This window comes from Lutra lutra, chromosome 7 (genome assembly GCF_902655055.1).
Source record: "Lutra lutra chromosome 7, mLutLut1.2, whole genome shotgun sequence".
NCBI classification, from domain to species: Eukaryota; Metazoa; Chordata; class Mammalia; order Carnivora; family Mustelidae; genus Lutra; species Lutra lutra.
The window spans coordinates 35,430,836-35,455,774 of record NC_062284.1 but is presented as its reverse complement, the minus strand read 5'-3'; the positions used below and the strand labels follow the sequence as shown (position 1 = coordinate 35,455,774).

General features: G+C 38.4%; 1 protein-coding gene across 1 annotated transcript in view; it reads right to left on the bottom strand.

Moving 5' to 3' along the window:
- UNC13C (unc-13 homolog C) overlaps positions 1-24,001 on the bottom strand; it is a 611,946-nt gene extending 587,945 nt beyond the window's left edge. Inside the window, exons 1-4 of the mRNA XM_047738968.1 lie at positions 23,923-24,001; positions 20,590-20,707; positions 19,178-19,249; positions 4,505-7,750 (exon numbers count right to left, since the gene is read on the bottom strand). Coding sequence (XP_047594924.1) covers positions 4,505-7,493 — 2,989 coding nt within the window. The 5' untranslated portion in view covers positions 7,494-7,750; positions 19,178-19,249; positions 20,590-20,707; positions 23,923-24,001. The remainder of the gene's footprint in view (positions 1-4,504; positions 7,751-19,177; positions 19,250-20,589; positions 20,708-23,922) is intronic.
- Positions 24,002-24,939: the final 938 nt, after the last annotated feature.

Here is a 24,939-nt window from a genome sequence, read left to right as displayed (position 1 = left end):
ATTTATTTGACAGAGAGATCACAAGCAGGCAGAGAGGCAGGCAGAGAGAGAGGAGGAAGCAGGCTCCCTGCTGAGCAGAGAGCCCGATGCGGGGCTCGATCCCAGGACCCTGAGATCATGACCTGAGCGGAAGGCAGCGGCTTAACCCACTGAGCCACCCAGGCGCCCCGGGAATGGCATTTCAAAACAAAACAAGATTTTTGTTCTGCTAAAGAAAATTTACTTCAGACTCTAATTCCAGGTCAAGTATACCTGGACGTCAAATACATCATCCTTTGAGCTGCTATTGTACTGTATTTATTGGGCTCTACAAGTCTTGATTTATAAGATGTACCAGGGACTTGAGACAGAAAAACTGTGAATGAACTATTTTATATCAAAACCCCAGTGCCTTTCATATTATTACTGTTTTTTTTAAAGAAAATCCTTTAGTTGCAACAAACCTGCGGCTAGTGCTGTCCCTTTCCCAGCATGTTTTTCCACCTTAAAAAGTGAATAAACCAGCTCTGAAGTAAGGATATGGCTCTCTAAATAACTAAAATAACCATCTCTTTAACTCTAGATCCACCCCTTCCTATCTGTAAGACATCGGGTAAGTCATGCATGTTTTCAGCATCTCAGTTTCCTCACTTATAAAATGGAATACCATGGAATCAAATTCATTGTGGTATTGTAAGAAGTAAAAATAAAAACAGAGAAACTGCCTGGAAAATATCTGGTACATAGTAGTATTCAATAATACTCTTATTAGTTCTAGTTTGAACTAGCTCTTACTAGTTCAAAAAGATAAATGCACCCCTTCTGTTTTTTGTAGCATTATTTATAATAGTCAATAAAGCCAGCAATCTAAGGGTCCATCGATTGATTAATGGGCAAGGAAGATGAGGGGTGTGTGTTGGTGCATGCACACGCAAATATCATGCAGCTATTAAAAAAAAGGATGAGATCTCGCCATTTGTGACAACAAGGACACACCTAGAGAGTATTATACTAAGTAAAATAAGTCAGACTGAGAAAGACAAATACCACAGGATTCCACTCATCAGGAGACTCTAACAAAAAAATAAAAAAATAAATGAACAAACAAAAAGCAGAACCAGACCTACAAACACAGAGAACAAACTGATGTTCACCAGAGAGGAGAGGGACGCAGGAATAGACAAAATTGGTGAAGGGGAGTGGGGGAGATATCAGCTTCCAGTTACGGAATGAATACTTCATGGAAATAAAAGGCACAGCATAGGGAACAAAGTCAATGGTACCGTAAGAGCACTGCACGGTGACAGATGGTAGCAACACTTGTGGTGAGCATAGCATAATGTAGAAGTTGTCAAATCATTACGTGGTACACTGAAACTAATATAAGATTGTATGTCAAGTACACTCAAATTTTAAAATTTACTATTTAATAATGATAATCTTCCATTTCTAATCATACTTCTGAATTCTCAAAAAATAAAGTCATAGTCTTAGCAATTAAGGCCACACTTTAGTTTTGATGTGACTTTGAAGCTTGTTGCATTTTTTAATTTAGCATTCTGTTCCAATTGATTCAGACTTTAATCCAACACATATTAACTCAGTGCCAACTCTGTATAAAGCACGGATCTAGGCACAGTGCAAAAAAAAAAAGAAGAAGAAGAAGAAGAGGACAAACCTCTCATCTCTAGATTACTTTAGAAGAGCAAATGAGAAATGTGCACAAACTGTCATTATGTAAGACAGAAGCCAGTACCATAAGAGGCAAGTATCTGGGAATTCAGAAGAGACAATAGTTAATTCCACCTGATGGATGATACAGGGCTGGAGGTGGGAGATCCGAGTAACTATTATGGTATAGGGTTTAGGCCAGCTACACAAAAGGCACCACTCAGCAGGGTTCAGCAACAGGGGAAGAAGATGACCTCATGGAGTTTCTGGCTACACATAGTCCAAAATCTCTTTCCCACTGGCTATTCAAGGTGAAGGCCCTCAAAAACAATACGACCAAATATCCATATGTATAAATACTGGGGTCTTTAGAATTCCTCTTTACAAGGACCCTATAGACAAAAGTTGAAATAATTCACATTTATGAGCTTATAATTCCATAAAGCTCTATCAGGGAAACAGCATCCCATGGAGTTTTACAGCAAGAGCTCTACAGTCTAATCTTGCCAGATTAGTAATGGAAAAAAGACAGCACTGCTACCCAATGATGACTAGGTAGTCATGGAGCGAAAAATCTGTTGGCATCTGCCCAAAGTCCAGTAAGCAGATGGCCTTGGGCACAAAATCCATCATGACGATTGGCACCTCATTGGGATGCTCGGAGCAGTGAAGGGGCCTAAAAAATGCCCTTCTTTGGCTGCCCTTTCTCCTGAGGCATATTGGTGGCACAGGAGGGAGACAACTGCCTGACTCCTGCCAAAGGGAGAAAAGATGGCCTTTAAAATCTAGGCTACTGCAGCCTCCTGGGTAGTCAATCTGGTGCCTTTCAAGCCACCAAAGAGCATCTTAAGGATGTGTGTCTGATTTCCTCTAGGACAGATGATCCCCAACAGATTCCATTCAAAGCTGGCTCAAAGATAACAAGCCAAGCTCCAAGATGGTGGAGGGGGTCTAGGTCCTCAGTAGCCATGGCTAGTGAGTCAGCTTTACGGTTCAACGTCTTCTTACCTATTTGAGGATTCTTAAATTGGTAATGTATAGCTACTAAGTGAATTTCTGTTCTCTAAGATTAAGTGCACCTGGATGATTAAGGTTGTTAACTACTTGAAGGGGCAATCCCCATAGCAATCTATTTTGTAGATGCTTGCTAATTTGGAATTTTTCAAAGTTAATGAAGATCCTTTTTTTTCTGAAACATATGGTTTTGTAATATTTATAATACTGCCTAATATTTCAAATATTTTAACCACTTGACATTAAAACATCGATTATATCACGACACGACACACATGCACACACACTGGTTAGTCTTAATATGCTCTTGAGTAGACTTCTCTGAACCCACAGCAAATAAAATCCAATGGCAAACTGCTGGCCTTTATCCCAAGAAACTATTAACTGAGTTTCAATCATAAGGATATTAAATATCACTCTTAAATAAGAGAGTTATTATTCTAATATGAATTGTTATTTGCACAAAATTTTGACTATTCCCTACTTTCACAGTTGTTTAAATGTAGTTGAGAATTACCTCCTGAAAACAACAACAAAGTCACAGCCAATGTACACAAGATCCCTCTGACTTAGGTTGTACTTAAATTAATAGGGTGTGTTGTTTTATATAAACATATTTGTTTAGAGCAGATAATCTTAATTGTTATTTCAATTACCTTAGGGCCTAAAACAGTTTAACAATAAAATTTTCTGATTATTCAAGAATCCACCCATATCAATGAGAAAATGACCAGTTTGGAAGAGTGTCTGATCACAATTTTGTTCAAGACAAGGATGCTATAATCAGCTACTAGCAGCAGAAATTGTTAAACTACCTCATAATGGCAAGTACCAGTTAATCACGTAAATATATAGCTTTATGAAATATTATGTAAATACTTCAAAGATTATAATACCATAAATAATGAAAATTTTAAAACATATAATTCATTACAACTGAGATAATCAAACTATCCCAGAGATATAAAGTGATAAGCATGCAAATAAAATAAATGGTGAGGGATTGGGTAAGTGTGGGTGAAGTTTAAATGGAAATAAAAAGTAAAAAAAAAAATTTTCTTATTTCTAAGTGGCTAATTTTCACATGTGTGATCCAAAATTGTTCCCCCAGAAATCAAGTAAAACTGTTAAATAAGGTACTCTTTTCATTTCCGTAAGTGTGGAGAGATTTCCAAACCACTCCTTAGAGGGGAACTTGACTCTACTCAGTACTGACTCTACTCAAAGAGTGACTCATGACCATTCAGGCATGGTCTAGGGTTTTGCCTCTAGTGTACTCCCTCAACTCCATCAATAAACAGTGAGGGAGGCAGCGGTTCTCCATGGGGCTGGTTAGGGTTGGCTGTGCAAACCCACCTCTTCCTACTGACAGGCCCCAAACTATAGATTTGATGGGAAAGGGAGTCATTATCCTGGAGGTCCAACTTTCCTAATTCTTTAAGATTAACTACATCATTCTCCTCATCCCTATAAACCTATTAGAACCGAAGAATAATCCCAGGCTGCTCTTTGATTTTACTCACACTCTTTTTCATGACTAATGCCACAAAGTTAGTTAATATGAAATGGGGTTTGTACCAATGCTAATAGAGAAATCTCGATCCACAGACAGTAGGGCTCATTTCAGTATGAACTAGTTGAAAACACTTTGATTTTAAATCATCAAGCCCAGCCTATTGGGGGAGCAGAGTAAAATAATACCCTTTTCAAAATAAACATGCAAATTTCTTGCAAATACATTCTTTTCCAAAGAGTAAACACAGAACATACTCTAAAGAAGCACCGACCACCCAATGTTAAAATACAACTAGCTCAAAATGTAGCAAATAAACATGAGTACCTCCAGCCAAGATCTTCTCTTCCAGTTCTGCCATTTGCTTCTTATAAGCTTTTAAAGCTGCTTCTTTGAAAGAGGGACGGATTCTCTTTGGCTTTGTGATTTCCGCTGGCTGTTCAGGGATGTTTTGGTTTTCATCTTCTTTTATTTCCATTTCAGTTGATGTTTCATTTAAGGGTTCCAATCCCCCTTCACTAACCACATCATCTCCCTGCCCATCATAACCCTCATCTTGTGGAGTTTCATAGGGTGTTTCATATGAAGGGTGATCATATACCTGCATTTGCTCATCTGTTTCAGTCATACTAGTCCTATTTTCTAGCTTAGCAAGGACTTGTTCCATCACTTCAACATAATCTGTCTCGTTATCAGCCACTGGTTCACTATAGTCCTCCTCATCCTCTGCTTTGTAGTAAAAAGGCTCTGTGTAGACATCAGAGTCAAGGGTGGTACTTGATTCATTTGCAGTTGATTGGGATAATGTCCGAAATCTCCCCATTAAGGAAGAGCCACTGTCTTCATACCCACTGAGACTCTGGGTGCTTTTGTTCCATACCACCTCTAAGGCTGATTTAGCCCTCTGTAATGTAGATCCAAATTTTGGAAAGCTGAAAGCCTTATCAGAAAGGTCAATGCTTAATCGACTATGCCATGATTTGGGTGGGACATCCTCTGAGTCATCACTTTGCAATTCACTTTGACTTCCATACATCATGGGCAATTGGTTTTGATTTTGGTACAGCTCATTAGAATTAGCTTCCTGATAAGAATCATACTGGCCAACCCACTGGCCTCTTGGTTCATTATCCATCCCAGGGCATGGAGATGAGTTGTCATCTTGGGTGAAATCATAGCTCTCAGAGTCATCCTGAACATCACTGTGGCACTTTCCCAAGTCTTCTAGGTCTTTATTATAAACGTCTAGCTGTTGATCAGATAGACTGTTTGTGTCATAGTCAAGAGCTTCCTGGGTGGATGAATCCAAACCTAAGTCAGCTCCTTGCTCTGCTTGATTCCATTCCTTCCAAGGAGAAAGATCCTCCTGCAAAGAGAACTGAGAATCACTGTAATGACTTTGATCTCCAGATGCACACACCATGCCATTACTCATTCCACTATCCACAGTTTCTGTGTTCCCAATTTCACTCTGTCCTTGGACACCTTCCATGGCCCCATTCAAATGTTGATCCTGCAGACTGTCATACAAGGTAGGTGTGCCCTCCTGTTTCCTCTGCCAAAGTTCCCGGTCTGAAGATGACAGGAGGGAGCTTCCATTAGCTCTAGTAAAAAACTGGTTTTCTGAAAAATCCTCTGAGTAAGACTGACACAGTTTGGAAAAATCTGATTCAGAATGACTAAGTTTAGCAGTGAAAAAATCACTCTGTGAATGCCAGAGGGGTGTAGCATCTGCATAACGGGTTGCAGTTTGTTTTTCCAAATTATCTGATTCTGGCAATTGTGAGGAAATTTTATCATAATCAGATTTATTTGAAATTCTGCTGCTACTAGCAGTTTTATTCTTGGCTCTAGCATTGTGTGATTTTGAACTTGACTTGGAAGTACTTCCTTTTGTTGGAAACTCTGACTTGGAAAGCACAGCGTAACTGTTTCTATTGAGGTCAGGTTCCAGCTCTCCATCACTGTCATCAGGTGACTGCCAATTGTTCTTCTTGCTTTTGGGCTCTGGAGTAGACAGCTTTATATCCATGCTCTCATATGTCTGGGAGGATGGTATCCCTCTCTCTTTTCTTTCTCTTATATCATGAGTAAGAATATCTGTTGAGATTCCAATTCCTGTTCCTTTGAGTTTGTAGGATTTTTTTAAGACGGAATCCCTTTGCTGAGGGGTTTCAAAGTACACAAGTATGGGTCGAGGCTTTGCATTTGGGCAGTCCCTCTGGTGCCCTATCCTTTGAGCAAATTCAATTTTAATAGCATTTGGTGCATCTGAGAAACCCATTTTATCTATTAGAATTTGATATACCACACTTTCAACGTATTCGAATCTTTCTTCAGGCACATTTAGAAATCTCAGGCTTGCCTTGCTACCCATATGACCTAAATGTTTAATATAATCATGGATGTCTCTGGTTTCCCTTCGAGACTGGACAAACCCTGTACGTAGCTGTTCGATTTCACTTTGTACAACCTCCACACTGCTGGAGATCTCATCGATGGAATGCTTGAGAGCATTGACATGCCCTCGTAGTTCAGAAAGTTCTGTTTCAATCTGACTTATACCCTGAAGTTCCTTAAAGATCATTTCCATGACATCATGTGTCTGGCTAATGCACCCAGAGGAACTGAAACCTGGTTCCAGGGGATTTGTCTTTGGGTTTCGTGCAGTTCTGTCCAAAGATTTACTTCTTATTCCCCAGGTTTTCTTCATTGTGCTCAACTCTGAATCTGACGAGACACACTCCTGACTCTTCTTCCATTTTCTCAGTTTGCGTAACGCTCCTAGTTTCAAGCTATGTAGAGTGCGTTCTCCATCGGAGCTGCCCTCTGAGGGGGCCAGGCTGCTTGAACTCTTTCTATTGCGTCTAACTGGCATTGTGTGTGTTGATTGCGCCTGGTTTTCTGTACTACTCCTTAGTTCATTGAGTGATTCCGAATAGGAACTCTCAATTGAAGATAACTCTTGAAGCTGATCCTCATTATCACCGTTGGTTACATTAATGTTCTTTCTGAGGCCATTGGCAATAGCTACTCGGTAACTGAATGTTGGCGAGAGGGAAAACTCTTTATTAACCCCCTCCTCTTCGGTGGATAAGTTGCGAGTAGATGAACACTTTGCAATCTTCTTTACAGTGCTTTTTAAGGTATTAGAAAATTTGGGGGTTTTGGTCTGGCCAGCAGTGGGAAAGTCTTGATCCTTTTTCTGTGGATGATTCTTTTTTTTAGTTGTATTTCCCAATTTCTTTGTAAACATTCCTTTGCAAAGCTTATGTATGTAAGGTAAAATCAGGCTCTTGAAGAGATTAGCCACCATGGAGAGCAATTAGTGCAAGCTTTTCTGCCCCAAAGAAGTAAACAAGGTACCGGGATGAAAATCTGTAAATTCAAGGCAAGCATCTCTGTTCAGATGTTCTGTGAATTATTGAAAATAGCAGGCAGGGCAGCCATGGCTCCACCGCCGTGTCACAGTCCCATGAAAACCAGAAGCAAAGCTCCATTTATGAAAGACATTCTCTCCTGGCGAAAGGGTTTCATGACTCTCTTTCATTTCCACATAACTTCATAGAGTGTCTAAAAGAAAGGAAGGTTAATATGAATATCAGAATTCAATTCTAGATTTATCCCATTTCTAACATTTTTCAGAAGTATTCAAGATACACAGTGTGTGAAAAATTGCCGGGGTGGGGAAGCAGGGGAATATTTGAATTTCAGTACGCATTTATTTTTAAAGTAATTGTAAAGCAAATCCTTACCAATAACTATGTTTAGGACATATTTTTCTTCCTAAATCACTTATGGGTGGACACAACTGAACTGAATAAATGAGCTGATATAGTAATAAAAGGTAACAATGGTTATTTAGGAAAGGCTATGTAAGAAAATAAGCAAATTTAAAAAGCTATATTGACTACATGACATTATCATTTCCACCTTATTTCCTTTCTTAAAAGTACATTTACTTATACAAACATAAGCATAAGCATTCAAAATTTAATGTTCTCCCTATCCTAGACATTCAAAATTCATCAAATTAATATTATTTATGTATGTAAGACCTTTTCTTATTCAAATAACATTTTCTTTTTCTAGGTATTCAATGACTAGAAATTTCTTAAATAATAAAGTAACCCAAGTGAGAAATATTTCATAGGATGAAATAAATACCAAGAGGAAATATATTTGAAAACATAGATAATATATCCAAATTTTGAGAGGACATGACTTTGAAGAGTTGAGCCATTCCAATCAACTGGCACAGCCTTATGGCAGATGCCGGGGAACCCATCCCTAGGCTAGAACTATGACTGGACATTGAGTACCAAATTACAAAAGGAAATTGTGCCACAAATTAGATGTGCCCACAGATAACCAAAAACTGGTCATATATAATTCATCCAATGATTCAGTATTTTATAATGCATGTGAACACACCAGCAACTAATCTTTATGATGGTTAGTTTCTTGAATTACATGAAGTAGAAGAAGAAGCAAAGGGAGAAGGAAGAGAGCAAAGTTACCTTCAATTTCCTGGCTCACCAGCACCATGCCTTGTATGTGGTAGTATTCAAATAAAATTTGGTGGGACTAAACTAAACTATTTTACAGTTGAAAGATACCATAGAGTAACGGTAACAGCCAAAAGCCTTTGCGAACGTTGAACTACATATTTGGGTAGATAAATAATTGACATAATTCTTTAAAGAATACATCATAAACTGCATATGGTTTTAGGAGCTGGCTGACTCTTCATAAGCTCCCTCTGCTTGGAAATCTGCCATGTTTACTTCACTTGCATTCTTCAGGGACTCAGGGGAAAACATGCTCTGGCCAGGAGCCAAGTTTCACAAGAAACAGAGCAATGTAAGTGAGAAAGGGAAGCATAAAGACGGAGGAGAGGAAGAGACAGATTCTAAAGAAGTCCTTGTCTTTGGGGTTTCATAAACTGTTAAAGAGTCTAATTCCTCTTGTCTAAAATGATTTGATATTCATTCATAATTACAAGCCAGGACCTGTTTTCTACTAATATAAATGTCGAGAAATTGACTCTTGAATTAAATTTTAAAAATACTTCTTGTACCCCTAGACAACCTTTCCTTGAGGAGAGAAGACTTGGGAAATTTAAGTGAGAGGAAGGAAAGGAAATTATTTTAAAACCAACTTTCACACAATAAACTATTCTACTAATCACTCAACCCAAGATTCTGAGTCTATCAAACCTCAAAACAAATACTTCTTGTTTGGGGTGCCTGGGTGGCTCAGTAGCCTAAAGCCTCTGCCTTTGGCTCAGGTCATGATCCCGGGGTCCTGGGATCGAGCCCCACATCGAGCCCCGCGTGTCGGGCTCTCTGCTCAGCAGGGAGCATGCTTCCCCTCCTCTCTTTCTGCCTGCCTCTCTGCCTACTTGTGATCCCTGTCTGTCAAATAAATAATAAATAAAATCTTTTTTAAAAAGTACTTCTTGTTTGAATTAGAGCAACAATTTTGTCAATGTCTCTGATGTTTCATGAAATTGTTATGTATTTCCTGACCTGCATTATTTGCTCAGAACTATCGTTCTAAGCAATAATTGTTGGCAAAATTTTGAGCAGGAAAGTTCAAACTGAATTGAAGTCCTGCCTCAAAAAAAAAAAAAAGAAAAGAAAGAAAGAAAGAAAACAAAAGAAACAAACAAACAAAGGGCCTATGTCCACCATTCCACCTACAAACTCACCCGTTCTACATTCCAGCCACACAGAGTGACTTGTTATTCGCTAAGGGCTCTATGCTCCTTCACGCCTCAGTAACTTTTCTGTTCCCTACCTAGAATATCATTTGTATCTCGCCCATTCTGTCTATAAAAATTGTATTTAAATGCCAGAATCATTTGTCCTGTGAACACTTCACCAGCCACCCACATCGAGCTGTCCTCTCTTTGCCACACTCTCCCATAACCCAGTTCATAGGAAATTAGAACTTTTCTGTGTTACAGTTTTCTTTCTTTCTCCACTCATAATGTCCTCTTTAAGGATAAAAACTATAACTTGTCTCAGCATACATGATAAGCTCTCAATAAATGTTTACTGAATAATTGGCCTCGAGGTACAAAGTTCTGGTAATATAAGAAGAATAAAGCCTAGAAATCAGCTGTATAGCATAGTGCTAAGAGTTAATAATGTTGATTATATACATAAAATTTTTGCCAAGAGGGTCGATCTTATGTTAAGTGTTCATATCACAAAATAGTAATTTAACAAAGGGTGGGTGGAAACTTTTGGTGATGATGGATATATTGTGGCGTGGACTGTGGTGATGGTTTCACAGGTGTATATTTATTTTAAACTAATTTTAAAGAAAAAAGAATTGACCTCCACTTCAGCCACTTACTAAATATCTTCATCTGGTTGCCCCAAATTAAACTCCATCCAACCTAGTCATTTTTGTGAATTATTAATCTCATGATTATAGATAATTATTATTATAGTTGTCTAATTCCTCAGGACATATACCCAGGAGTCATTCCAGCTTCCATATGATCCATCCTGGGTCCAAACTGATATGAATATGTCACCTCATCCTGCTAGTAATGCCTTAGTTCCGAACTCCACAACTTCTCATCTGAACTATTATCGTTGTACTCTCTGTGGTCTTCCCAACTCTAACATGGCCCTTTTTTCAAATCCTCCTCTCTAAACTTAATAAAAGATATAATTCCTCCTACTTAAAACTCTGCCAGTTTTAGCAGATGCATTCTCTGTCACTCCCATGAGCACATCTGTCCCAGCCACACTGAGGTGTAACAGTTCCTGATTACCATCTTGTTGCCTCACCGATGTGTCTTTTTCCATGCTGTTCCTTCTGCCGCCAATAACTTATCCTTTCCTTTACCTCCACATGTCTCTCTCATGAACATCTCTAGAATATCTATATATCCTAGACCCAGCAGGGGTCAACATCAACCTGTTTGACCTCCTCAGAGTCAGTACTTCTTACTGTGGGCTCCCACAACGCCTTCAGTGTACCTTTTTTATGGTAACTCTCAAATAGGACTGTGAACTCTTGGAAAGCTAAGATCGTGTTCTTTTCCACTTTAAATATCCATATCTCAAATCACATAGTTAACTCATGATGTTTGTTGTACAAATGAGTGACTATGTAAATGAATGAATAGACAAATAGTAAGTCCATGAGTTAATAGAGAAACAATGGAGATCCAAGAAGCCTGAGATAGCCGTGCTGGACTTTAAAAATCCAGAGGAAGAGATGCAGTCTGAGCAAAAGGCATGTATCATAAACATCCATGTCCCGTCCAAAGAGGGAGAAGTATCCACCTTGAAGAAAGTTGGGGACCAAAGAGAGAGAAGCCTGGATGGGCAAAATGGTAACAGAATGTGACAAGTTTTGAAACTTAGGTTGAGAAGTTCCCTTTATGCGGAAAGGGGGTTAAGGAGATGGAGAGAAATCAGGATATCATCATATGATTCTCAACTACCTGTATGTAAAATCTTATACTTCCCCCCTAGTTGCGTTACCTTTATTAACACAGCCACACATTAATTTTGGTAATAAAGTTTGGGGGTAAGATTAAAGAGTTTGAGAAGATCTTTGAGGGAGATTAAAATATTAGACTACGTTTTTCAGAAAGGCTAGTAATAGTATTTCATTGTTACTATGTGCCAAGCACCACATGTGTCTAATTTTCTAAAATTTACCTCATTTCATTTAATTCCCATAATTGTGTGAGCTATGTATTATTATTTTCCAGATAATGTAGCTGCAATTTCAAGGTTTTTTTTTTAAAGGGAAGGACTAACAGATTTTGACTACTTTTTTTTTAAAGATTTTATTTATTTGTCAGAGAGAGAGGAAAGCGAGTGAGCACAGGCAGACAGAATGGCAGGCAGAGGCAGAGGGAGAAGCAGGCTCCCCACCAAGCAAGGAGCCCGATGTGGGACTCGATCCCAGGACACTGGGATCATGACCTGAGCCGAAGGCAGCCGCTTAACCAACTGAGCCACCCAGGCGTCCCCAATTTCAAGTTTTTTAGGAAATTTGACTTAAGTCATGTAATTAACAAGAAACACAACCTGACTCCAACCCCAGATTCGGACCGCAAATTTATTAGGTCTGAAAAGCATACTAGGGTTGAATGGGGAGTAAAATACATTTCACAGGTATGTTCAATTCATTTTGTAAGAGAGCTATTTATATATGATTATAAAGCTGGGTGCCCTACTGAGCTAAAAGAGCTAATGAACCTTTAAACAGTAACTTATTGCTAAATCCTTACCAGAATTAAGTTAAAGCACTGTCAGATCAATAAATAATTTTATGTTTCTTACCAAATGCACTAAAGTAGGTGAATTGGGTATTTATGTATCAAAATTCTTTTAACAAAAATGATCAAACCAGAAAGTGATTAAGAGGTTTATCCTAAGCTAATAAATTATTCTTAAAAAAATAAACAGAAAGACTCATTTCCCCAAGAATGAAGGTTAAATGAACTGTGTCTTTTTATTCTTGGTAAGTAGATATTATGTGAATTTCTTTATCCAACTATAGCCCATCTACATTTTTTACTCACTCCCACTGCTGCTACTTTAGGAGTAAATAATCATATCAAGTACGGATATAGCTATAAGAGCTTTGGAATCTACAAAGTACTTTTGTGTTTATCAACTCATATGTTCCGCATGGTAACCTAGTGAAGTTATTATCTGCAGTTCATGGTTAACGATGATAAGTCTCTGACTTGCTAAAGTAATTGCCTGAGAATCCTAACTCCAAAACTTGACTCATTCACTATAGTAATAATGTACATTCTCCTTAAACAAGTAATACTCTAATATCTTAATAACCTCAAATAATATTCCCCACCATTCTAAACCATGCCAAGAACTGATTTCTACCTAAATTTCCCTACATACTTTTTTTTTCTTTTTAGTCTCCTACTAAATACTATTGCGTACCTTCTACACTGGGCTGCTTTCTGGTTCCATGGATGCACTTATTCATTCATTGTTTCTTTTATTATTGCTCTTACCTTGCCTAGAATACCCTCCAGCCATACTGATCTCAATCATTTAAAGGATAGATCAAGACTAATCTTTTCCACTAAAGTTGCTTTAATTATTCTGTTATCTTCTCCTTTTCATATAATTTTTATAACCTGGACCAAGGTATTTAGTCCTTAATTATCTTCTACTCATCACATAGCTCTTTTACATGTTTTCCATTGTTTTTTATCATGTTCAATTAGACAACATACAGTACATCTTTAGTTTTTTATGTAGTTAGTGCTCAACAATTCGCGTATAACACCCAGGGCATGTTTTCCATTTTTAATGCTTATTTTAGGTCATAATTTATCTTGAGTGATTTGTATAGGTTACTACATTAAAGTTTGATTATAAGCTCTGCAAAATAGGTACTGTCATTAATCTCCATTTTACAGATCAAGAAACCAAGGAACTGGGAACCTAGGTAGCTAGCCCAAAGCCACAAAGCTAGGAAGTTATGTAGCTAGAATTTAAACCACACTGACTTCAGAATCCTTTTTATTAAATACCATGCTCTACTGTGAAGCCCATAAGGACCAACCCTAGAGAAAAATGTGGTTTCCTATGTACTATGGTTGAAGAAGAACTGCCTCTTCCAGAAGAATCTATACCAGTTTCTACTATTAGAGCTTTACTCCCTTTATTTGAGATTTCGGTCCTTGCTGAAATGAAAATCTCACCAAGAGGACCCTATGCTTTTTTTTTTTTTGAAGATTTTATTTGTTTATTTGACACACGGAGAGAGAGAGATCACAAGTAGGCAGAGAGGCAGGCAGAGAGAGAGGGAGAAGCAGGCTACCTGCTGAGGAGAGAGCCTGATGCAGGGCTCGATCCCAGGACCTTGAGATCATGACCTGAGCTGAAGGCAGAGGCTTAACCCACTGAGCCACCCAAGCGCCCCAAGGGGACCCTATGTTTTAAAGCTTATCAGACATTCTGTATCTTGGTATAAAGGGCCTATGAGAATGTTCAATAGCATAGGAGGGCGATCACGAAGACAGAGAATACAAAGAAGCTTGAGGATAGGAAGAATTCACTACCAAAGGAGACAAGTAGGAGGGTAGGTCAGAAAGGAGAGACTGAGAAACTTACAATAAGCTTCGCCAACTCACTGTCTTGAGCATGGCCTTGCCCTATTCTTAGCTACACTACTCGAGGGTAAAAACTGTCTATTTCACACTTTGCAAGTTCTTCCCACTTACATGCAGAGAGAACAGGGTACAGCACAGATAAGCAACTTGGAACACTATTGTCCCAAAGCCGAGTTATGTGTTTTTGTTTGTTTTATCCTTAAAATCCATCCTTTTTTTTGTTTCTCCAAACAAAGTCAGATGTGGAAACTCAATGATACAATTAACAAAGCCAGAGCTCCTTGGGCTGACTTAAGGGAATATAGCCAGAGTCCCACAATACCTGCTGCTTCCACGTGAGCTACAGCCCATATAGACTCTCTACAGGATCCTAGGGTTTGGGAAATCCAGAGAGAACTAATCCTCAAATTGGACACAGCATCAGTGAAAACCCAGAAAGGTTAAAACACTAGTCTGAGTTCACATGGCAGAGCTGGAAAGAAAATGCAGGTCGCCTGCCCTGACTTCACTGAGGATTTTTGTTTGTTTGTTTTTCTCCCTTTGCTATGCTGCCTTCCTCTAAAGCAATCTAACCCAAGGGTTTGGCACCTTCCTACTGTGCCCAGTGTTCTCCGATACGATATGATAATCTAACTCTATCCTCAGTAATTTGACATTTACCTTGATTTCTACAGTCAATGTCTACAATTTTCTGGAACTGGAAATCCTTTGATGTTAAAAGGGTTTTTTTTAAGATTTTATTTATTTATTTGTCAGAGAGAGAGAGGGAAAGAGAGCAAACACAGGCAGACAGAATAGCAGGCAGAGGCAAAGGGAGAAGCAGGCTCCCTGATGAGCAAGGAGCCTGATGCGGGACTTGATCCCAGGACGCCGAGATCATGACCTGAGCCGAAGTCAGCTGCTTAACCAACTGAGCCACCCAGGCGTCCCTTAAAAGGGATTTCTAAAAGAAAATCTTGTGAGCAATTTTGATCTGGTTGGAATTTTTACTAGAGATTTAGCTGTACTTTAATAAGGCCATTGAGTAAGAACACCCGTTCTGGAAAAAACCCATTGCTACTTCTAATGTTTTTCACATCTCTGTCTCATCAGGTTGGATGGACACATTACCAGTCTAGTGTCCTATGCCTAAGTAGGGTCCCAGATTCCTGCAAGGCAAACCACCTCACACACACACACACACACACCTGTGCTTCCCAAACACTTTTCGGTACCTCTGTCCTAATGCACAAGGTTTACTTGGTTTTCAGTATGTTAAAATACTTTGTCCTCAAAACAACCTCCAGGTAAAATATTACTCTCATTTTAAAAACAAGAAAACCAAGACCCAGAGATCCTAAGCAATTTACTCAACACTTATTCAAGCAATAGGGCTAGAATCTGAACAATTTCTGCATGGTCCCAAACCATACTACAACACATTGTTCAAGCAGGATGCCGTCAATTCCATCAGAGAGTACCTCCATCCTTAGTGAGTAAGAGGTATATTTTACTTGGTGCGTAGCTGAGTTCCAATATACACCATTCATTACTTTAGGGAAAGAGCACAGGGTGGAGGCTTAATCAGAGAGCCTGCTTTGAATCATGGCTCTGCCACACACCAGCTGGGCATAATGAGCACAGAGTTTAACCTCTGTTCTTCACTTCCTGTGTCTGACAAATGAGATAACGGTACCACTTCCTCACATTCCTGTAAGGACTAAAGAAAAATTGGAGCAGTTCTTGGAATATCAGGGATATTCAAAATGCTAGTGTTATTAATAAGTAAAAATAAGATTGCCATCAGAGCATTTTTTCCACTTGTACTATTCCATCTAGCTAAAAGGTAATTCTTTTAAAATGTTATGTACTCTAAAGGAGGAGATAAGAAACTCACAATGGTTTTATTGTATTTTATTGATTCTAAGACATACATTTTAACATTTTAACATTTCTGAAACAAAGATTGGGGCCACAGAAACTTTGTGTTTCTCATCTATGGACCACAAATGATATGACTTATTTCACTGGAATGTTTGCAAGATGTGTAAGATAAAGTGATAATAACACATCAATCATATTTCTTGGTGGGACACATTGTTTGGTTTCATTAATATCCCTTTTATTCCTTATCACTCCCTCTTTTACTCCAACAAAATGTTACTTAAGCTGAAACTCATGAACACAGCTAGAGTGTCTTGAATTTCTTATTTAGGTAGTTGAATTCTATGTCTAGGTCAGGCAATACCTCCCTGTAGAGGTCTCCTTGATGGCCCAGACAGAGTTAATGCATTCTTCCATCTGTGTCATGAACTCATTTGGAAAACATGGATACATTCTCTAAAGTATATGCACACCCTTACTAAACTGCATTACATGTATTAAGCCTGCTTCTGGAGGTAATATAATCCCCCATTTTTGCATGTTTTCCCTAATGAAATACATCAAGGTGCCTGATATTTAATAGCTGTTTAATTAATTTTCATTGGAAATAAAAGTAATGAATAAATTAATTTATTTTCATTAACTTGTTCAACCATAAACAGAAACCACCCTAAATGTTAGTAGGTTGGAAGAGAAAAGGAATTATCCTGTTCTTAATATAAATTTAATACTTTCCTAGATGAAGTCATTATCACACATTCTGAAAGAATGAGATGCAAATTTGGAAGATATTATTGTATTTCTAAAAGAACTGTCTATACAATTAAGTTTTTCAGCCAAAAACATGTCTGATGCTAACTGGTACATTGATTAGATGTCCACATGTCTAAATAATGAAATCTAAAGATCTCTATGTCTTGAGTGTCTCAATAAAAATCTGTTCACAAAGTACTTTTCATAGATGATTAGGTGATGCTAGCTCATTTTGCTCAGTTTTATTACTTCTGACCTATCCAAAAATTCATTCTAATGCCAAGAGTACATCCTTAAAAGTAATACAATGGATTAGTAATTAGTGACCACATCAGACTGATTTCTAACTGGCCAATAAGCATATGGAATTTGTTCGACAGCATTAATTATCAGAAAAATGCAAATTAAAAAACAAAATGAGATGCCATTTTACAGAGACAAAAATGTCTCAAATTTAAAAAGACCAGAATAAATGCTTTTACAGCCTCAAGCTACTGCAATTCCATCAAAGTCTCCAAAGCACAGAGGACACCTGTGGTCTCTACTTCCTCATGAGTCCATTCTTCTTCAACTTCTTGCTATCTGGTTCCAGCCCCAGAATGCTACTAAAATTCCTCTTCTATTGGGCATGAATAATGTTTGTACAAAACGCAAATCTTCCACAACTATCTTTGCACCTGAAGCCATTAACCGCTTGGCCTTTCTTTAAATCATTCTATATACCTACCTGACATCAAGGTCTACCAGAGTCTCTCTCTGGACAACACTACTTGCACCAGAGTCATCACGTGATAAAAACTAGGTCAATCAGGGCCTCTCTTGAGAATCAGGAGTTGGAACACGGGGTTTGTCAGCTCTTTTTAGTCATTTGAACAAGGAAGTGACATAGAGTTGTGACTTGAGGTGTCAACATTTGAACTTTGTAAAAAATGCGCAATGAAGACTTGTTTTCAAGAAAACAAAAGAATGCAATAATGAGAGACTATATGGCCACAGAAGGAGGAAATGCCTTTGTTTCTGACTCTTCTAGGCCTAGGTCTGGGGCCATTATGAGTTTTGTCTAAGGTATGAGGAGATACCAGTTTCAGTAAGTGTTCTCATTTACAAAGAAGCCCTAATGAGCTCCTTCACTGCCTTCTTTTTCTCTTTTCAGATTTTTATTCCTTTTTCTTCTACAAAATTAATACATCTGCATTTAGCTTCTCCTCTTTGTATTAATTCCTTGTCGTGTGTTGGCCAGTTTGATCTGAATGACCATTAACATCTCAAACTGAATATTCTTCAACTCCTCTTCATCCCTAACCTATATTATCTACATTTCTGATACAGTACTAATTAACAAAATCAACATTCCCCTACTTATACAGACTGGAACTTCAGAACCTTTAATTCCTCTCTTTTATTGTCCCAAACTTCTAGCCAGTTCTAAATCTTATGGTACTTCACTTTATAATTTCTGTCATTCTCCATACCTCCTTTCTACATGCCAGAGCCAGCATCTTGGCGGGCCCTCATCCGTGTTCACCTTAGGTCAGTATCTTCTTTTAGAAAACTCACAAAAACATAAGCATATTTTTGTAGGCCCTAATATATTCCAGTCATTAGAAAACATAAATTCACTTACTCCTCACCAGAGACTATTACACGTGACTATTGATAGGACTTCCTACCTGCTCTCACCTCCCCAATTGTGCATAACTCTAGATGCATCCTTGTTCTGTAGCTAAAGTGAGAATTTTAAATTTTAATAAATGTTATACAACATGGCAATAGACCAAAACTTACATGCTTTCATAATTAGTATCCTTGCTTCTTTCCACTTTAGAGTATTAGATGCAGCACAATTCTCTTCACACAAAGGAACGTCATTTGATTCTAACTCTCTGGTGAAAGTCAATTACTTATGCTTCAAAGCACGCAAGCAAAACGGGTGTGGCACTTATAACTGAAATTAAAATCAGTTTCTTGCTAAACAGACCTGCCATTTCCTTTTTTCTGTATCACACAGTACTTTTGAGAAAAGCTGTAAAGAACTTATTTCAAAATTCAAAGAGAAGCACATGTTTTAGCTTTTTCAGCAAAGAGAGAGCATGTTCCATATAATAATAGATAATACATGCCACCAATAAAGAGCTCAAAATATCAAGGCAGTTCTTTAAAAATGTCTTAAACTTTTTATTATGGATTACTAAATTATGCATGTCAAGTCTCTTTAGTTTAAAACTAAAACATACTTAGCATCAACCAGGTCTTACCTCAAACAGCATCTGGGAATAAATAATCACAATGAAAGCAGTTGGTAACTTGATCTACGGCAAGTCTAGATGCTGGTGTAAATTGAAATATAAAAATAGAAAGAAATTAAAGAAATTAAAAACACAATACAAAAATACATCTCTAATAACCACAGGAGTTAAAATATACAATGTCTATCTATCCAAATTCAAGTGTTCCAAAGCCCCCTCTCACAAAGGAAGGTAAGTCCTTCCGCCCTTCCACAAAACCACCTTAACATTCAGGCTCTGATGGTACCTGTGCTTGTCTGTTCCCCCTGACTCAGTCCATATCCTTCATTTAGGTTTTGATGACAACTAGAAAGCAATGACCTAGAAGAATGCTGTGTGAAATTAGACTATTTTTGTACTCAGGAACCACAATGTCCTATTTTTTTTTAAACATTTTAGAAATATAAATGAGAAAAACAAGAAAAAATAATCAGTGAGAAAAACCTTCTGAGTAAACTTCTATGCCTTCAGCAAAAGAAGGACATTTAAAAAGGTATCCCAGAGAACATATACTTTCTGTATACCTTTGAAATTAAAATCAATGTAATCTCAGTCATAATATTTGCACTCCAGCCTCCCATCTGAATCTACTTTCAGAACTAATGAAAAGATAAGCACAGCAGAATTGCGGGTGCACCACAGAGATACCCCTTCAGGACTAAATCACTCATTCTTTCAATTGCCAAGAGTATTATGTTCATTGCCAAAGGCATGTGATTAAGTCACTCTTTGAAAATGGCCCATGGCCAAGGGTTTATTGCCTCTCCTCTAGGGTAATCCATAGCCAATGACTAATCAATATGAGGGTTCAGATACCTACCCCCTATGCTGTATTGCAGGGGCCAGCCCAGCATCAGAGCTTCCTGCAGGATTAGCTAAAGCCTCCATCACAAATCTGTTACAGTTCAGCTTTTCCCTCTACCAAATTCAAAAGGACTAACCTAGTCTTTCATAGTTTATTTCCCAGGGAAGCTGATGAATGAAACTTGGTACCAAGGAAGCACTGAGGAAGTGATTCTAAACTGACATATTTTATTTGGATTTTTCTCTGTTGGGACTGGCAATGAGAACCTAATTACTAATGCTGTATGCAAAACTGATCGTCTGTGGTATACTGAAGCAATGCAATTGTTAAAATATTTACCATTGGTGGACTGAGGTGTGATACCAGTAGAAGGAAATGAACTCATGTGTGCAATATCTCAGGGTATTTGAGAGGCTGAGAAGAGGAGACAGTTATCACTATGGAATAGAATAGCAGATGTTGGGGCCTCCGGATGCAGTGAAGAAAGATAATCAAAGACTAAACGTGATTAATCACCAATTTAAGGCTAAGTATAAATGCAACGGATGTTCATGTCACCAGATAAATAAATTCTTACCTCTTGCAGCAGATGCAGAAAAAGCTGAGCACCGGACTCAGGAATAAATCATAAAAGTGGCAGAGCTCCAGAGGTTTACTTCTCAACCTAGGCAGGTTGGCTATTTCAAGGTCAGCGCCTTAATTGGGAAAAAAAAAAAAATGGGACTATGAGTCATGAGGTGGGGACATCTGGGTTAATTCACTAGAAACTTCTGAATCTTCATATTCCCCTGAATATTCTGAGACTGCAAAAGTGGCCCATGAGCAGCTAGTATTCCATCCTTGTTTGAACACAATGCAGAGGACTCTAACTTGCAGGAAATCTGTGCATTCTTCCCAAAGACCTACCACAAACACTTCCATGAGCTCCCAGATCAATAACTAGGGTAAAGTCATGACATAATCCAGCTGAGTAAATGTGGGCTCTGCCAAGAGAGGAAAGAGACTACATATTGAAGAAACTGTAGGACCTCACCAATATATATGCACTCATATGCACTCACAGGAATTGAGACAGCACTTATTAACTGGAATCTGTCAGTACTGGATTAGTGGGGAGGTAGAAGAAGTTACATAGGGAAGAATGTATTGCTATGGAAGCATCCTCCTATGATACTGAATTCCTCGCCTGGCAGGGATTATAGAAGACAGTATAACACAGAACTAGAGTGGTTCTTGTAAACTTGGAAAAAAAAGTATAGTCTTCACTAAGTAGAAATAATATGGCAAATAGTAGAGAGAGGGATCATAGTCTCAGAGAAAGGGATGTTCTAGAGTGGCTATACTACATAAAGCCAAAAAACCCATCAGCCCAATGTTCTATGGGAGGACACGTCATTTAACAGTGTCTCAGTGGAATCATTGAACATCTCAGCAGTGGCTACCTCTATAGGCTAGTAATGTTACAGAACTAGGCTCTTATAACAATAACATTGACAAGATCATAGAACAAATGAATTAGGGAGTAGCATTTAACTATCAGAAACATAATCGGTACAATTATCATAATAAGCTGCAATGTTGGAATGGCAGCCATGAGGCAACCTAGAGCTAAAGGAATGGTTAGAATGCAGTTCTTAGAGGTAAAAATAGATGCACACTCCTCCATAGATAATGTTTAATATAGAAAAGCCAAAGAAACCATGGCTAGATCATCAGGAGATTGAGGGCAGCCTTGACAATAAAAAGATAATCTCCTACCCAGTTTCTGGACCTGAGTCAATATTCAAATCCAGAACCTATTGACTAAAGGAGAGGCCAGGTCCCAACAAGGTTTGGATCTCAGTACATCATAACAAATGACTATGGTAATGATTCCTATAGACCTTCACCAAGGGACCTACTTATATAACCATATTCTAGGGAAGAGACTATCCAAACATTCTGAGGCTTGTGAGACATAAGTCTGAGTTGACACTACTTCGTGACTTGAACACCATTATAACATTCTTTTAGGGTAGGGGCATATGAGAACAGATACCAAATGTAGTCCTAGCTCAGATACAACTCTCAGTGATCCAGTGAGTCTGTGGACTCACCCACCAATAATTTCTTCAGTCTTTAAATGTATAATTGGAATGAATATATGTGGTAGTTGGCAGAACCTCCACATTGATTCCTTGGCCTGTGGGATAGGAGATATCATAGTGGAGAAGGCCAAGAAAGTAAATAAAAAGCATTATCACACTCTGGGGAATGTAGAGATCAGTACTACACATAAAGATTTAAGTGAGGCATCGTGGTCTCCATCATATTCATATTTAATTCATCTCATTTAGTTTACCAGATGTGCCCCTATAAAAGCCAAATAGATCCTAGAAGATGAAAGTGGACTACCACAAATTCAATGAGGTAGTCACCCCAATTGAAGTTGGTTCACAGATGTGATATCTTTGCTAGAGCAGATTAATGTAACCTTAGATACATGGTATATGGTCATCAAAATGGAAAATTTACACTTTTCTATACTTATCAGGAAACTAGCTTAGAAACAAGTCACATTCAAGTGGGGCAGACAAGAATATACAGCCTTGTCCTGGAACTATGTTAATTCTCCCCCTGGGACCTAGACCATCTGAGTATTCAGAAGAACATTTGACCACTACATTGATATCCTGCTAATTGTATCAGTGAGTGAAAACTGGCAAGAAGGTGAATAAGAAGGTGTTAATAAGACATATGAGCTCCAGAGGAAAATTAATCTTATGATGATGCAGAATTCCACAACAGTGTAGCTTTTCAGAGAAAGTGGTCTAGAGCATGCCAGGTTATCCTCTCCAAAATAAAAAAAAATAAATCATTGCCTCAAAAATGTAGTAGCCTCTGTGGGTTCTGGAGATAACATAAACCATACTTGGGAATATCCCTATAGTCCATATACTGGTAATATAAGGGGCTGTCATGTTTCATACATTATGGACAGAGACATCTGTGGTAAAAATAAATAAGATAAAATAAGTAAAGTAAAATAAAATAAAATAAATTCTTTTTTAAATTTACTTTGTGGAATTATGGTCAGACTCAATAGGAGAATCACAATATTGACTCCTTGATTCTGGAGAAAGTTCATGACATCTGCAGTGGAGACCTATGCACTATTCAGAAAGATATTTCCCAATCTGCAATTGGGCTCAAATACATGCAGAGCCCTTGAATATGTGGCATTAACTGACCATGTTACCAGAACTACTCATTGTGAGCTTGGTTCTCTTTGACTCACCAATAGCTATTCACTATAAAATGGAAATGGTATACCTGGCATTCTCAGGCATTAACAGTGCCACAGGACACAAGTAACCTGAACAAATATGTGGTATAGATGGTTGTCATCCACTATTATTGTACCAATGCCTCTTCCTCAGAGTATGTGTATGTGTATGTATGTATGTATGTGCACATGTGTACAAGCACATGAACACATACACACATATCCTTATTGGAAGATATCCCATGGGGCGCCTGGGTGGCTCAGTGCGTTAAAGCCTCTGCCTTCAACTCAGGTCATGATCCCAGGGTGCTGGGATCAAGCCCCATGTCGGGCTCTCTGCTCAGGAAGGGGCCTGTTTCCACCTCTCTCTCTGCCTACCTCTCTGCCTACTTGTGATCTCTGTCAAATAAATAAATAAAATCTTAAAAAAAAAAAAAAGGAAGACATCACATAAGGGCAACTAGGGGAGAAGAAAACAATCTGAGCTTAGTGTGGGGATGTGTTGTCTCTGCATGTGGTGGGGGGGGTCTCAATATCTGGGAAGTCCATGAAAATGGACTACTGCTACACAGCCCGCTTAACATGGCACTGAGTGATAGCAGTGAAGGGAAATCCTCCCAATGGGCAGAATTTGTGGTAGGTTACCTGATCATCCACTTTGTGTGGAAAGAGAAGTGGCCCAGGGTAAGAATATAAGCAGACACATGAGCAACGGTGAATTTCACTTGGATAATTTCTCAGGAGCCTGTAAAAAGAAAAATTGGAATATCAAAGTAAAAAAGAGCCAGGAAAGAAACATGCAGATAGATTTAAAGAAAAGACACAAAATGTGAAAACTTTTGTTTTGTACATTGATGCCCTCCAGAGAGCCTCTGCCATAAAAGAAGCAATAAATAACCAAGTAAACAGAATGATTTGGCCAAATGTGGCTGAGATGGAGATAATGCACAGACTCAACAGTATGGGCTGTTATTCATTTATTAACCAAGGCTGATCTGGGTACTGCTGCTGCTGAATGTTCAATGTGCCAACAACAGAGAACAATGCTGAGCACCTGATACATCTTTCAAGATCAACAAGCAACTTGGTAATAATTGATTACATTGAATGTCTATTCTCTAAAGGGCAATGTTTCATTTTAACTGAAATCAACACAATCCCAGATACTAATTTGCCCTTCCCATCCACACAATTTCATCATGGACCAAGAGGATATGCAGCAGTGGGCTCATGACTCTGCATCTCACTGGTCCTATGATGACATCAAAGTCCAGAAACTTCTAGGCTGATACAATTTTAAAATGGCCTTTGAAGAAATATTTGAAGTGCCATCTTAGAAATAATATCTTAGAAAGTATAATGGGACACCATACCTCAGAATGTAGTATACATTCTAGATCCATGATCATCCCATGGTATTTTGTCCCCAGTAGACAGAATACATGTGTCTGGGAACCATGTAGTTGCCCTACTTATTATCACTCTCAATTTTCCACTTGGAGTATCTGTACTTCCTGTTCCTAAAATTTTATTTTCTGTGATTACAGAGCACTCGGTTCCCAGAGGAAGACTGCTTCTATGAGGACACAGTGAAAGTGCCATGAAATCTTAAAATATGGTTGCCATCTGGTCACTTTAACTCATGGCAGGAAGAACTAACTC